This window comes from Anas platyrhynchos, chromosome 20 (genome assembly GCF_047663525.1).
Source record: "Anas platyrhynchos isolate ZD024472 breed Pekin duck chromosome 20, IASCAAS_PekinDuck_T2T, whole genome shotgun sequence".
NCBI classification, from domain to species: domain Eukaryota; kingdom Metazoa; phylum Chordata; class Aves; order Anseriformes; family Anatidae; genus Anas; species Anas platyrhynchos.
The window spans coordinates 4,826,019-4,842,360 of record NC_092606.1 but is presented as its reverse complement, the minus strand read 5'-3'; the positions used below and the strand labels follow the sequence as shown (position 1 = coordinate 4,842,360).

Here is a 16,342-nt window from a genome sequence, read left to right as displayed (position 1 = left end):
GCAGACCCGATGGGCCGGCTGGAGATGGGGCAGGGTTACGGGGTATGGGAGATGGTCGCTGTGGTTATGGGACTTGCGAGTGAGCAGCCCAGCTCTCCGACAGCTCGCGAGCCACTTCCAGGTCTGTTCAGACGGAGCGAGCACACGCGCAAGGCACGTTCAGGATAGGGACACACACGCACGTGTGTAAAAGAGCAAACGCTGGCCAAAAGATGATGCTGGATAAACTAATTAAGCAGGCGGGGAATTCTGCTCTACCCCATTTATATGCTATTTTCCAGGCAGTTGTAATCCCAAAGCTTTTTTCCTACACTTTAGCCCTTCCCTCACTTTACTATGATTTTTTTAAAGGATTTTCTATAGATAGTCAATTCTGTCTTTCTCCGTGGTGTGCAAACCCCCCTGCCAGCCCCGGTGGCCTGGGTGTCCCCTATGGGGAAGGAGAGGTCCTGGAGCCACCCACGCCCCGTGGCAGCGCCCCAGGGCCCTTCCTCCCCTGCCACACGCCTTCAGGCCACCCTGCTGCAGGGCTTCCTCCAGGGAGGACATCGGACACGGCGCCAGCCTCGGGGAGGCAGCCAGGCAGGAAGGAGGCCGTGCGATTTTTAATACTGCTGGTTAACTTCACATTGAGATAAAGCATTAAAAAGATTTTTTTTTTCCGTTTTTTTTTTTTTTTTTTTCCAGAGATGAGCAATTTCCTTCCAAAGATCTATTCAGACAGAAAACAAAATATTGAAAGCGGAGACGAGACAATAGCTCATTGAGATTTTTGACCTCACAAATACTCCGGCATCTTTCCCGCACCGCCAGCCATCGAGGAAGGAGAAGGTGGAAACCTCGGGGATTTGCACTGCCCTTCCAATAGCAGCTTGAGAAAAGGAAGGAGAGAAAAAAAAGAAAAAAGCACAGTGTTCTTTCAAGTTAAGAGTTCTCCTTTTGCTTGCGTTTGCATAGAAATTCAGCACCAGGATCGGGTACAGCCCTCTCCGACACCCCAGCTCCCAGCTCCCCGCAGTTAGTGGCTGTGTTACAGGAGGGTTCAGCTATCCTCAGAGGAACTACATGGTCATGTAAAAAAAGTGCATCACACATTCTTGATTTTCAGGGTTACTTATAGCAGCAGCAGCATTAATCCAAGACATGAACAGTTGTAGATTCATTCTCAAATGCAGCAACACTCAATGAAATGTCTTCGAGGAAGGTCACGAGAGGGTCCTTCTCAAAAGGATAAAATGAAAATTAGACTATTTAATATAGACAAAAAGGAGATAAACCAACAAAATTAAAGACGCATAATCTTATTTACATTAAAAAAAACATTCTTGTTAAAATATCTTTACAACACCTAAGCAAAAAAATATGTATTTTAAGAATAAAGCAGAAACTCCTAAAGCAGTATCCATTTTTGGAACCCTTATTTAGCACCTGAGGAAAGACTGTATGGAAAGCAGACAGGTTTTTTTGTCTTTTTTTTTTTTTAGTTTGTTTTTCTTAAGAAAACTGTAAGTTGTATTTCTGCTAAACGTTCATATGTTCGCAGTACACGAGTTTCATACCACAGAAAGAAATGAACTAGTTTTGTTTTTTTTTTTTTCCGTTTTTTTTTTTTTTTTTCTTTTAAAGATACTCTACTCATTAATAAGGCTGTAGAAAAGGGATACTGCTATCTTACAAAATGGCTTTAGGGCTCTGGACACGTCGCGATGAAGCTTTCTGATTAACAGTCATGATAAATACAGGTCAGCATCCCCTGGTGACGGCACGGGTAACGCCTTGCTCCTGGAGCTCCCGCATCTCCCGGCACCGCGCTGCCGAGCGCTGCCACTCGCGAGGACCTCCAGCAGGATACAAGGAAGCCAGCCTCACCCTGCGGCGTCACACCTATTGTGCAAATTTCTAAAGCTCTGTGAGCTCTGGACGGCGGCGCAGCCGGCAGAGGAGACCCAGATCTGCTCCCGTGCGCCCAGTCCAGGCTCGCGGCTCTCGGCTGCCTGCGCTGGGGTTTTTTTCACAAGGAAAGGCCGAACACACCTCGTCCTCGTGGTGGCCGAAGCCAGAATCACCCTCGCTCCTTTCCCCACGCCAGCAGTCTCCCAGCCTCAGCCCTCCTCTGCCTTCTGCACCCGGGTGAAGTTTTTTGTAGCAGCTTTAAGTTACGGTTAGCCTCGTTCTCTCCCCTCCTGACCTTATTCGCCTCCCTTGTAAACAGCCTCTGCACGGAAAACAAATCACTACACACAGACATACAGAAAGATCTGCTAGGGACAAGACTCCTGAAAGCTCCGGACACCTTGGCAATTCACTGAAAATGCTGAATCAAGAGCAAAAACTGGATGCAGGGGAAAGCCACCGGCTGCGCACGAGCAGTCCCGAAATCGGCCCGAGGTGCTCCCGCAGTCACCCACCAGCCTCTTTTGGAAAGGATGCGGTCGTGCTGAGGTGATGCTCTCTTTAAGGTGAAAAGCACTAATTACACACGCGGCTCAGAGGACAACTTCCATCTCTTAATTTTGTTCCAAGCAGGAAGCGAGTTCCCTTCTGATTTAGCCAGCCGGCTCTCCCCGTCACCGACCCCCGTCAAGCAGCTGGCACGCTCGCGACCCAGCGAGAATTTTCTTTTAGAAGAAAATCCACGTTTAAAAGAAGCTCACAGCAGCGAGGGAAGGCAAACAGCGGCGCTGGAGGCTCGGGAAGGGGGATGGGTTGAAGCAGGTGAGCACCAGAAAGCAGATGCTGGAGCTACCCGTGTTATCAGAGAGCTTTCTGAAATTGGAGAGATTTTGGAAACGGGTTTCGCAGATGGGTTTAGAACAAAACCAAAACGCAAGCGGACCTTGGAAGCTGAACACCTGGCAAACAGGCCCAGAAAAGGGGACTGAGGGGCTTGGAGAGCCTTCCTCTGCACAGAGCAGCTTCTGGGAGCACACCAAGCGCTCCCCAACCTGCCAAGAAAGCATGCGCCCAAGCCTTGGGTGCACGAGACCCCAAAGACACCCTACAGGACCCGCTGGGGAAGCAGAAGAGGTGAGGAAAGACCAAACCTCTGTCCAGAGAAGAAAGCAGCGCCGCAGGGATGCCCACACACCTGCACATCCCCCGTCTCGGGCAGGAATCACTACTCAAATAAATAGGAAGCCAAAAAAAAAAAAAAAGGGAACCGGGCAGAAAGGGACACGTAGCGCCTCCGAGGAGAACAGAAAGGTGAAAGAAGCCTTAACCTGAATTAGTTCGTAGCCATTACAAAACCAGGTGGTAATTTCACCCTTAGAGCCACTTCCCAGCACTGCACACATCCGAGGGGTTTGGTTTTGACCTTCCTCAGCTCAGCGTAACCAAAGCCATGGCACCAGAGCCACACGCTCCTCCTCGCGCCGCGGACGCCCCCAGCCCTGGGCAAGGGGCTGCGCACCCCCTGCGGGCTGTTTTTGGTTTATGCTACAGTACTAAAACTCTGAGTCCAACAAACAAACCATGAGACCGATCAGGAACACCTTAGCATTAATTCAACATGCTAAAATTAGTCACAGCTCAATTTCACTTTTTTTTTCCTTTTTTTTTTTTTTTCTTTTTTATAAGTTTACACAAAAATAATCAGAAAACAGATTAAATCTTAAGATATTTTTAATAAGTGCTCAGTAAGGAATTGTGTGAGGACTTGGGGAGGACTGCAGATGGACAGGGCGAGTTACACAAAGCACAGAGAAAAGCTTCTGCCACGGTCCTGCCTGGCTCCGGGCGCTACCTAACCAAACCTGCGCTGCCTTCAGTGGCGGGGCTGCGACCACGAGAGCTTGGAAAAAGGATTTCCTAACCACGTCGTGCCGAGCACGTGGCGAGGAGCTCGTGCAGACAGACAGACAGACGGGTGTTTGAAGAGGGGATGTTCAGAGACACAGCAGAGGAGGGGTCTCCGCGTGGGTACGGCCAGCACGGGGCCGCGAGACAGAGCAGCGGGGACGGACGTCGGGGACCAACCAACCCACCCATCGTGTGCACCGTGCTTCCTTCAGAGCTCCTAGCCGGGGCAGGGTACCAGGACAGCTCAGACCCCCCAGGGGAGCAAAACAGGTCTTGGTTTTGTCTTTTTTTTTTTTTTTTTTTTTTTTTTTTTGTAATGGAACCCAGCCCTTAAGGCGACAAGTGACTACACAAGGCAAATAAATACACAGCAGAGCCTTAAAGCCAGTAAAACAAACTGGAAACTTTGCCATCAGCCTTCAACATTTCTTCCATTTTGAAAATAATAATAATAAAAAAATGTTTTCTTCTCCCTTACCCCTCCCACCAGCCCCGTTGTCCAGTTTGTTCAACACCTTAAAGCTCAGGAACGCCCCCGGCTCTTTCGCAGCGGAGCGGGAGGCGATTCCGACTTTTGGCAAGCAGTTGGGAGACTCAACAGAAGTAAAACCAGGAAGGTAGGAGGACTAGATGTAGGGCACATCTGTAAACATGTTGTACATCTGCAAGTTACACACACCTGCAAGGGTGATACAGTTTAGAGGTGAAACAGAACTACCAGCGACTGGCCAACCACAAATTTCTGAGCTTGGACTGATACAATACATCGCCGCTATATAGTACCATACCAGGGTATTATACTATATAGCACTTAATACAGAAAATGGAGTAGGCAATCCAGAGTCAAACTTTTAAAACGAAGCATTGCAGAAAGCTAGCACTCTTACAAAAGGTACAGAATTCAGTTTCCATGTCCCACCGTGAACCTAAGCGCTTCGTCCAGGAACAATCTCATGAAAAGAAGAAAAACAATTAAAAAGGCATGCTACATACTCGTTAACAAAAAAAAAAAAAAAAAAAGTGGATAAATCTAAGCACGAGGGGTAGACGAAAGGTTTGGGCTTCTCTGCTTCCTGTAATGCCCCAGAGGATCCAGCCTCACCGGAGGATTCAGCGCCTCTGCTGAGCTGGGTGCCCAGGCTCAGCTGAGCTCAGAGGGGCCAGAAACCCCTCGGGGTTGCTTTTGGGGTTATTCACTGCTGGCTCTCGCCTTGGACCCTCCGATCCTCCCACCGGGAGCCCCCCCACGAGAACCACGCAGCCCCCAGACGGTTTGGACGTGCCACACACAAGCTGCAACGGGACAGAGCGGGTTACACAGCTGGAGCCTGCAGGCTGAGCAGCCTTCGCTACCACTGCTAGAAAGCTCTCCTTTCGTTCATTATTTTTTTTTTAAATTATTATTTTCATTCCTAAGCCCTCCATTTTTTTGTAATAAAATATATTTTTATTAAGAGATAATTAGAAGCAGAGCCCGGAAATACACAGACTGCGTTAAAATATAAAAGAGCGTTTCCAACGGGCAGGTGCGGGGAGCCCAGCCATCGGTGATCTACAGACAAACTGAAAAGGATTCAAGTTCCCATTTTTCTTTTTTTTTTTTTCTTTTTAAAATTTTTGTGGTTTTTTTTCCTCCTTTTTTTTTTTTTTTTTCAATTTTTTAAGAGAAAAAAAAATAATTAAAGAAGGGTGAGAGTTAGCAGATCTCAATTCCACTTCAGTTTTTCAATGAAAATGGGAAAAAAAATCCAGCACACGTAGTGTTAGGAGACAGACAGAGCAAGTATGAAGCACCTACGTTGAAAGCAAGAGATTTTTTTTTTTTTTTTTGCTCCCAGTAATACAACGGCATTAACCTGTGGGAACAGTGGTGTTTGTTGATTTTTTTTTGTCTGTTTTGTATTTTTTTTTTAAACCATATTAAATGCCTAAACCAATTATTTAGTTTTCCATGTTGTCTTTTAAAACGAAACAACTCTTCAGTTGCAATAGTCCAACGTGTAACCGGAGCCAGGTCAACTGTGTGACTTCACCATGCATCCTAGAACTGCAGTATTACCATCTTTCCCCCAGAAGAACGATGCTTTAAGACAATTTTCCCAAAATAGGACTGGCTGCTTTACTCCTGGCAAAAATATGTTATAATTCTCTGGAAAAAAAAAAAAAAAAAAAAGAAACTCTGCAAACTTCAAGGTGTTTCTCCAGCATTCAATGGAAAACAAAACAGGAAAAAAAAAGGGGGGGAGGTGGAAGGGAAAGGGGAGATGAAGGATGGTGAATCATCCTGATTTCCCTGTGATTAGTGTGTCACTACAGTCACAGAACGAGAAACAGAGACCTTGTCAAGTGGAAATGCCTCTCCAGTGGGTTGCTGTTGCCCATGTAGACGACAGCAGGAACTTTAGAACTGGGCTTGTAAATCGAGTCTGTGTTTGTTAATCACTTGCATTCACTCTTTAAACAAAAACAAAACAAAACAAAAAAAGAAAAAAAAAAATCTATTCAGTACCGGAGATTAAATAATCACGTGTGTAGTCTCGTTGAAATAAATTTTCAGATTCCTTAAGAAGTCTAATTACTTTCAGTCGCCATTTTTAAATAACTATATTATATATTTGTATATATTATCCTGTGATTCTAGTTATGGTTCCTCTGCTGCACTGAAGATTTAGAAGGAGCATAAAAGCCTTTTGTCCCCCACGAACAGCACGAGTGCTGCAGAAAGGTTATAACAGGCAGTCTTGTCTTGCTACCTTCATTGATCCGGGTGATCCATGGCTTCATCGTAGGTGATTATCCTTTTGGGATCTGGAAAGAAAGCAAAATCCTAAGTTTTCGGCAAGCTACTTCCAGAACCCGTGGCTGAAGATATTCCCAACAGACCTGCAAGATCCTCAGCTGTTACCAAAAGCCTCCCACCCCGAAAAGAGGTGCAATTAAAGGCAGGTCATTGGCTCCGTGCAGATCTGCACTTGCTGCCCTCGTTGCATCACGTGCAGCAACACCATGGGAAGCACAAGGCCCCACATAACGCTCTCCCCACACTGTGGTCACAGCTGAAATGGGGGGGGAGGCACCCAAATCTAAAGCTTAATCTTGGGTGTGACGCCCAGCACCAGAAAAATAGAACAATTATGACATGCACATGCGTAAGACTCATGAAATCTAGACTGGCTCTGTTTTTCTTTCAGGTGCTCTGCTTCACTCAGAGCCTCCCACAGCCACGGCACAGCTTGCTGGCCTGGCTTTCAGAGATCCCAGCACAGATAAACCCAAGGAGATGCAAACAGCAAACGCCAAAAATCTCGAGCATCTCCAGACACCGGCACGGCCGGCTCTCAAGACCCATCCCAGAGGTCAGAGCAGGACAGTGACCGGGTTTGCTTGTTATTCCCTGCATCCTTACCTTGCTTCTGCAAATTCCAAATCGTTTCCATTTCTGCGAAGACAAAACGAGAAGACCATTGTTACTAGGTGCATCTGGGTGGTACTTACAGACAACCCCAAACAGGCTTTGATTTCTGGAGTGTGATACGACACCATAAGTGGCGGTGCCATGACTGCTCCAAGGCCACTGCCAAACAGCACCGGCAGACACCAGGGAGCGATGCTCCAGCGGCACGTGGCTCCTTCCCCAGTTTTCCACCATGGCACAAAAACCAACCCGACCCCCCCAGCCCTCACTGGAAGAGCACGTGCCTGCCCTTGTTTACCTACGGAGTAACAAGGAAGTTAAATGTTCTCCTCGTTGGCATTAAGAAGCGACAGAAGGCTGCTCCGCTTAAATTAAGCCCCTAAAAAAATTAAGTCACAGTAGGTCTTTAGAGACCTATTCAAAATAACTATAGCCAGCCGCTCGCAGGTTGCATTTATGAGCTGGAATATTTATGAAGACGCTAACTGTACCCTGCGCCCAAGATTAAGAGGCATCATTATGGAAAAGAGCAGCGAGGAGGAGCACGCGCTGCAGGAGCAATCTTTACAGCCTCCCTTCTGCCAGAGGGGAGCACGGCCGCCACAGGTGGGAGCAGGGATGGCAACAGGTTATTGAACAACACAACGCCTCGCGTGGCTGCAACACAAGCAACAGGTAAAGCACACGAGGGAAAAAAGATGAGAAAAGGCTACAAAACCCTTGGCTTGTGTCCCTTCGGCTTTTGTTCCCTACGACCTCGAGCTCCCCGAGGCAGGAAATTGCATGCAGATAAATATGACCTGTCCTCTCGGCACAATTCAGCCTTTTGTAAGGAAGGCCCTGACCCAACGTTCCAAGGCTGTTATTTTTGCCTCCCAATAGCAGCAGTGCTTTACTTTCACTGAGGAACCCGAACCACCGGGACGAGAGCTCCCTCACCCCGAGGGGCGAGGCCCCAGAAATGAAGCAAACCAGCTACCAAAATCCCCTCCAGCAGAATCGGGTTTTCCATTCACCGTGAAGTCAGACGCATCATTTCCTAACCGCCGAAAAGCATCAATTTTCACAGCTTTCTTCCCCAAAGGCAGGGGGCAGAAAGCTGCTCTCGCACCTCGCCGGCTCCTCCACGTCGGAGCAGCGAACCCGAGGCAGAGGCTGAAGGACCACCACCAAACAACTTCAAGTACCAAAATTCTGTAATCTAATGAAAAACAACCAACCAAACAACCCTTTTCAGACTCCAAACAACCTTCCTTTACTTCTTGAAGGAGCAGTAGGGGAGAGGGTGGTGTGAAGCACCCCGTACACCCTAAATGCGTGGATGCAGCGGCTGGCGGGTGCTCAGCCTGACCCACATCCCACACCGAGCAGCACAAGCAAGCCGACCACGATATCCAATCTTCCCGACACTCCTGATGCTGCCTGCCAGCAGCACGAGCTGCAGGTAGATAAATAACTGCCAGCCACAAACCCTTGCACAACCTGGCTTCAAAGCCAGCCCTGCTCCGAGCCGGGGGCCGAACGAGGTCACCTCCAAAGCCGTGTCCAACCTCTCCTCCAGGGCTTTCACAATCGAGCTGCGGGTAAAGGAGCCACTCGTGGGCACTGCCAATAAACCAGGGGGCTGCAGGGAGGGCTTTGATGTCAGGAATGGACTGAGGCACTCTGGTGAATTGCACTGAGGCTCCTCGTGGGGCAATAAACTTTACAGCAGGATCGGTGCGTAACCTTGGAGGGGAAGAAGTCTTTATGTGGTATCTCGTTAAGACGGGCACTTTTATACACGTTTCCCTTGCTAGAGAGAATGCCCCTGCAAAGAAAAGTCTGTGCGATGTTCTCTGCTCTTATAAACCTAACACAAAGTGACAATCGTCCCTAAACTGAACAGCTAGAAAAGAAAATAACCCAGAAAGAGCATCCGTGTTTGATGGCTCCGCAGGACACGATGATTATGCTCAGGGATTGTCCAGGAAATAAAGCAAAAATTAAAAATTTGATGCTGCAGAGACTCATCGTTATACCACTGGGCAGCGGTTCCTGCCAAGTGGAAAAAGCAGAGAGTTGAAGAATTAAATCAGCTTCTGCCCCACAGCCCACAGGCTGAGCCCTAGCCCCTTCCCACTGAGGGGGAGAGAAAACCACGGCTTCCCCCCCCCTCTTTCCTGATGCAAAGGACGAGATCTGCTGAATTCACAGCTCTGCCGTTCCTTCTGACCCAGTTCCCCATCCCGGCGAGCTCCTTGCTGGCCCACGCTGCCTCGCTCTATTTTCCACGCCGCTCTTCTGCTTCTTCATGCGAGCGGAGCCGTGGCGCGGCCGAGACGCCGCGAAGGAACAAAGCGGCAGCGCAGGCAGGAACTCGGGGGCAAGGCAGCAGAGGAAAACTGCTGCAGGTCCCTCTCTCCTCCACCTCCGTGGTCTTTGCCACCGTAAGACCTCACTGACCCTCTCCTCAGCTCGTGAGCGGGATGCCAGCGAGCCCCCAAGCACAACTGCTGCCGTACGGAGCCCGCTCCAAGCCGTGGGCACCCTCAGCCTGGATCACAGAGAAATTCTGCACAGCCTTGACAAAAATTACAGAATGAAATGTTTCATCCAGCTATCTGGAGGAGTAAAGCAAGGGGAAGATGTTGATTTCAGCGGAAATAAAGCTGAGATACTCCCAGGCTCCTCTTCTCAAGGACCAAACCACCTGCGAGGACCAGACCCAGCCTCAAAATGACGAGGGTTTTGGCAATGCCATGCCAGGATGAAGCTTTGGTTCTGACCCAGGGGGGAACAAAGCCCCTGAGTGAGAGCATCCCCTCCTTCCTGGTCCTGGCAGCCTCCCCCACAAAGCTCACAATCCTGGCTCCAACCAGACAGCGTAACCCACCAGAACGTGGATCACGTTTTACACCCGAGCAGGTCGGATGACCAGGGGAACCTCTCTGCCCTTATAAAAAAAAATAATAAAATAAAATAAAAGGGAAGCAACAGCACGGAGCGGGAGCGGACAGGAAGCAACATGAAAAGCATCCAAGACCAGGAGCACGCAGCAGCAGCCCTGCCAGAACATTCCCAGCACCCCGACCTGCGGGGAAAAGGCAGCCCGGGTGCATAAAGGAGCTCAGCTTCCTCGGCCAGGACCTCACTGCTGGCACCCACGTCTGGCAGGCAGGCAGGAGGATCGCTGCACAGCGAGGCTGCTTGTCCTGAAGCCCAGCCCTCGCTGCTATCTCCCCGTCTCACTCTCTCTCCACGTGCTGCCTGCGCTGGATTTACTGCTCGTGGAGCTCAGGGCAGGGAACGCACCAGGGCAGGTGCCCCGAGCTCGTCCCCGTCCTTGCCCCGCAATCGTGTCTCTGTGGCCATAACCCCGGAGGCAGGGCAGATCCCGAGATCAATGGAGACTTTGCTCAAAGGCAAACAGATTGATCTGAAGAGGGAGGAGTTCACCGGCCTCTCTAACTCCAAACCAAACAAGCCGAGGACCCGGCTACCCACGACACCCGAGCGCCTGCCCGGGCACAGAGCTGCTCCTTTCCCCCTGCAGAGGGACTGGCTGGCTCCTGGCTGGGACCCCAGGAAAATAACCCAGGATAAATGGAGATCCATGTGGTATTAACCACTACTGCCCCACAAACTGCTCCCCAGCAGCTCCGTTTGCCAAATAATTTCTGGTCTGGTGTGACAGAGGAGGGCACGCACACGGTCTGACTGCAGGACGGTGGCACTGGGGTTTTCCATCGTGCACAGGGCAGGGAAAACGCTGTTCCTCCAACATCACTTACACTAAACTCACCACAACAGCCTCCAGCAAACACCAAAACACAGCATCCAGCATCACTGCAGAAAATGTACTAAGCCCTAGACTGATCTCTGCTTGGTACACCCACAACAGCACCCGAAGACTGCAGAGAAAGAGGAACTCAGGCTGCCCGGAGCACCCTGCCACTGCACTGCTGGCACCCCCGTGATCTTGTGCCCCTAAATAACCCCCTGCAGCTGGCACAGACACAGCCTGCAAAATAATGAGGCACAGAGGAGTGGCAGGGCAGGAGCCCTGTGTCCCCAGGACAGCCGAGCACCAAGGTGCTCGCTCTGGCTGCCCAGAGCAAAGCCCACGTGGGGATGCCTGCCCAGGAGAGGAAGGAGCAGAAAGCAGAGCTTTAAAAGGAGCGATCGAGGTGTCTGCTCTTGCTGCTGAATGCAATTAACCTCAGAGTTCAGAAAGACTGAACTCAGCCAGACTTTGAAGTTATCACCTCCTTAAGAGGACATGGGAAGGGAGTGGTCTTTATTTTCCTGTTGGTACTATTGTTTTACTGGGGTCTGTCTTTCACGCAGCCGGTGAGAAAGGGAGAGCCGAGGAGCCTTGCTGAGGCTGGACAAGGTTACTTTTGTACAAGAAAGTCCAGGCTGACAAAAGGAGACAAATTTAAATGTTAGAAACATTTGCAAACTTAAGAGGATTTGCCCAGGACTTCCCTTCTACACCACGCTAGGCTTGTGGCACCCCATTTCTGATGAGAAAATTAAATTCAGGCAGCGGGCAGACAAGAAATGAGTACAGAAAGCTTGCACTAAAGCTGGAATAGACCGAGCAGAGGGTGGAGGAATAAGGCCCAGATAAAAATCTATCGAAAAATGAATTGCTTTTAAGTGACCGGGCTTACTATTACTTTGTGTGGGTCAAAACACAAGTTTGCCAAAGCCACCCAAACACTAACCCCTCTGCAGATGAGACATTACCCATGTACACACATGGAAGCACCCCCACAAAATGGGTGATTGCCTTCTTCACCCTTGGGGCAGGGGGATTCAGGGACAGGCAATGTGGAGGAGAACAGAAAAGGTCCCTGTGTTTGCCAGAGGGGGAGAAAACACTGTGCCAAAAGGGAATCTCAGCTCCTCCTAGCATCCAGCCAGGCCTAGGAGAGACCTCTGAGCTTTTGGGGCCGAGACCAGAGGTAAAGCAGAGAGCAAGCTGTCCTACAGCCTTTGCTCTGCTCACTCCCAGCTCTGCGCACCCGTATCGTGCTTCAGTCATTTCAGGTTTTAATAAAAAAGAGCCAGACTACAAAGGACTCCATGAAAGCAATAAAATCATCTGAAAGATTTGGCCTACAAAGAGAACAGGAAAATTCAATCTGCAGCTTGCAGAAGAGATGATACGCAGAGATTTGTCTTGCTGTTGCCATAATACTTAAGAAGGATAGAGAAAAGTGTAGGGGGAGTGCTGAAAAATACAAATTAAAAAAAATAAAATTAAAAAAAAAATAACACCGTGAGGAGCCAGAGATGCACAGGAATCATTTTCCTTTCCTTAAAGCCACGATTTCATGGCCAGATCTGCCCAGGGGAGAAGCTGCAACACTTTGGTGGAAGAGGTGCGAGCACAGACCACGAAGTCCTCTCGGTAACAGGAAAGCTGGAACAGGGCAGGTGAACCTACACACCGAACGCCTTCCAGTGCCAAGAAGGACAGGAAGACCTGCTTGTTCCATAGGAATTAAAATGCAAAACATGCTAACAGCTAGCCATTACCCCTAGCGACATCACTTACGCTTGTCCATTGGAATAGAGGAACGAGCTGCTAGCAGAAGCTAAATAACTTTTACAGGAATTTTCCCAAACCGTTATTGCCATTAGACATATGCAAGCAGAGAGCCCATTTCTAAAACAATCAGAACTGCTGTAAGAAATACACCGCGTTATAATATTGCATTGCACTTCAAAGGAAAATAAAAAGGAAAAAGAAGAACAGAGAATGCCCTCAGGCAGCGCGTTAAGCCATTACCTTTAGTGTGATATTTAACAGCAGCACTCAGGTCAAAAGAACCCCAGCTATCTTTCCTTTCTAGGCCTCTCTGGTACCCCTGTTCTTTGGCGGAGGCTAACAAATTGTTCGTGGGAGAGGCCAGAGGATTCTCTACTTCATAGTCTTTTGAAAGAAACACTAAAGCACCTTGGCTACCGGTGTCTGCCTTTTGCAGCTCACCGGCGTGATGCGACTCCAAAGCTACGACACCACCCTCGACAGCAGTCCCAGGCTTAAGAATAGCGCTAAGAATTGGAGGGCTAGTCCGTTTATCCAGCTCGTAAGCCTTAGGAAACACAGGTTGTTCAGTTCCTGAGGGAATGATTTCAGCACACTGTGAAACCAAAGTGGCAGGATATTCCCCTTGAAATGTCACTTCCATTAACTGATTATCCGCAGGTTTCCCCACAACAGTTTCGGGGCCAGCGCTGGGCTCGTTTATGAACGACAAGCCCCACTGGTTCTGGAAGATATCTCCCAGGTTCTGCTGATTTGTCTGCGATGGGAAGTCGACTTGCGCTGTACCCAGAAGCACAGTTTGCATATTTGAAGGGTAGATAAAAAGGCTAGATTTCTTTTGTTCGAGAGCTGTCGAAGCTGTACTTATGTCCTGGGGTACTGACTCAGAAGAGGTTGATGTTACAGTACTAGCAGCAGTTGTGAGCAGTGGCTGGGTCCCTGGAGAATATACATTTCCATCAGTCCCTGCTAAAATTGGCCCGTTGGAAAAGCTAGCAGAAGTAACAGATTTCATAGCAGACATGGGGACTTGGGACAGTCGACTTGATGTTTGGGCCTGAGTTTCCCCGGCAGATGACGAAGACGACGACGATGACGTGGATGGGGTTTGAGCTGCTTTGTTGAGGTTTTCTTTAACTTTACTTGCATAACTTATTTTGGGAACAATTTTAGCACTGCTATTGTCCACTGGAAAAACTGGGGGTGGCTTAAATAAGGTCCATGAGTCCTCTTTAGACGTAGCTGACGAAGCATGCTTCCCTTTGGGCCGGTCATCAAACTTCTTGCTGCTAATCCCAGGTTTGGCATCAGAGTTTTTTCGCTGTACATCCCCAAGCCCAGGCTTTCCTCGGCCCGCTCCACCAGCCCCAGCCTCGTATTTCCAAACGGGCTTAGTATTTTCGATTCGGTTCCCCTTTTGTTCACTATAATCAGGCTTGAAACTCTCAAGTTCCTGTTTTAAGGTCGGCGTGCTGACCTCCTGTTGCATTATTTTGTCCTGTACTAGATTCAAGTTCTCACAACCCTTGGCACTGTTGCGCCTGCCTTTCCGTTTCTTAGGCGTAGTATATCCACTCTCAGAGCCGCTACCATCGTTATCGGCCCCCTTGCCTACGTAGCCATTGGTGATGTAGCTGGAGTTATTGGTCACCACGCCGTTTGGGACAGACACTCCCTCTGGCTTGTCTGAGGACTGACTTTCTCTAAGCTTGTTTTCGTAGGACTTCTCATTCTTTTTGTCCATGCTATTTTTCTGAACGAAGTTCTTGGTTTTGATTCCGGCTTTCCCCAAAGCACCGGCCTTAACGGTCTGCTTTGGGGTCACATTAGTGTCTACGAGTTGCTGGCTGCCATTGGGTACCCTGGATCCTGGGTTGGTGGTTTCATCAGAGCACAGGCCCTTCAGCGACACTTCTCGTTCCCCTGCGTTACCATTTAGCTCTCCATAGCCTAGAAGAAAGCCAAAGACAACAAAAAGCAAGAATTAGAACGGGAATCGTTACACTTCTGATTGCAAAAAGCTGTAATCAGCCCCGAACATATACAGTTTTGCCGAGCAGATGTTTTAAAATAGGAAAACTTTGTCTGCTCTCCGATACATGAAAATACATCCTTATTTGCTGGAAGCCAAGGAAAGGTTCAGCAGAAGGCACCAGCAGCTACCGGCTCTCACCCAACAGCAGCGCGGTGTTTAACACAGGTAACAAAATAAAGCAAAGAGGCACTTGAATGCTACACAAGGAAAATACGCTGTACTGAAACCCCCTTGCAACCTGGCGAGCTATTTCATCAGCTGCCATTTCCAGGTCACGCAGAGGAAATTCCCAGGATGCTTCAAGAGAGAGGGCCCTGCTGCCTTCGCTCCAAAATTCCTTGAAATTCGGCATCTACCCTGTGAGCCAGCTCCACGGCCTCTGTCCTCTCACAGGCCTGTGGCACCAGCACCCCTCCCTCCCACCTTCCTCCAAGCGCCACCTCTAGAAGAGGCAACGAGCCGCCTTCCGAAGGCCACGTGCGAGTCCGGCTGGGAGCTGGAGGGAAGACAAGGTGGCAGCATTTCCTCTGTCATTTCCAACCGGCACCTCCCTACACGTGCTCCGAGCAGGCGAGGGAAGCACCACGTCCCCCGAGCACCGCCACCGGCCCCCTGCCCACCGAGAACATCCCAGGGAAGCGCCCGTGAGGGCCCCAGCCCACCAAAGCAGGGCACTGTGCTGTTATCTCATCTCCCCTTTTTGCTTCTGGACTTCAATTCCGGGCCTGAAGGCTCTCAAGGTCTTGAGGTCATGATTTAAGCGGAGCAGAAAGCCCAGACCGAACCACCTCGCCTTCCTCGAGCCGACGCAGAGCACCACGCGTCCCCCAGGCCCGAGAGCGGGCAGGGCTCCAGCTTGGAAAAGAATGTTTTTGTTGTCACCGCTGCTGCTGAATTATGCAGCTATACTAAAAAAATCATTGTTATCCTCACATCCTGGAGCCTCAGATGCGCGGCAGATGTAACTGCTCAAGTTCTGCGCGACTCGGGAACACGGGAATCCTTGTAGGGAATCTTTACAGAAATTCCACAGCCCCCTTTGCCGAGAGGGATCAAAAAGGGTTTTACTACACTCGAGTATCTCCAACCACCACAACTTCCACTGCAACTTCCAAAGGCGCTGCTCGGAACAGGGCCCATAAATACTTCATCCCAGAGAAAACGAGCAGGGCGGGACTCTCAGCTGAGTCGAGGGCTAAAAATTAAATATTCCCCAGCAGCGAGCGGGGGAAGCCCGCTCAGGAGTAACGTGGTGCAGCTGACCTTGCGCGACTCGGGGCTCCTGACACCACCAGCTAACGAAACAAAACAATACGCGCGGTCACGAGACCACTGCGGACGAGGAGCAAAAAAGAACAAAATGAAGAAAAAAAAAATCCATTTCACCAAGTCAGCGTGTCAGCAGTTTCGAGTCCCAGTTTTCAAGGCTTCCCAACTCAGCTGAGTTTTGCCCCAAATCAAGGTTTGGGGCGGCTGGCTCCGGCCTGGAGCCAAGGGGGGCAGTGACCCAAATTTTGGGGGGTGAGGAGGACGTGGGAAGGAGGTGAGG

At 49.6% G+C, this 16,342-nt stretch overlaps 1 protein-coding gene across 3 annotated transcripts in view; it reads right to left on the bottom strand.

The window, feature by feature from the left end:
• Positions 1-1,579: 1,579 nt before the first annotated feature.
• The window catches only part of NUFIP2 (nuclear FMR1 interacting protein 2), a 16,124-nt gene continuing 1,361 nt past the window's right edge, over positions 1,580-16,342 (bottom strand). Inside the window, exons 2-5 of one of the 3 annotated variants that reach the window (XM_038165846.2) lie at positions 12,999-14,708; positions 7,208-7,240; positions 6,555-6,609; positions 1,580-6,255 (exon numbers count right to left, since the gene is read on the bottom strand). In XM_038165846.2, coding sequence (XP_038021774.1) covers positions 6,557-6,609; positions 7,208-7,240; positions 12,999-14,708 — 1,796 coding nt within the window. In that variant the 3' untranslated portion in view covers positions 1,580-6,255; positions 6,555-6,556. Of the gene's footprint in view, positions 6,610-7,207; positions 7,241-12,998; positions 14,709-16,342 lie in introns of all 3 variants that reach the window. The other 2 variants (XM_038165848.2, XM_027472174.3) reach the window with 2 other exon arrangements.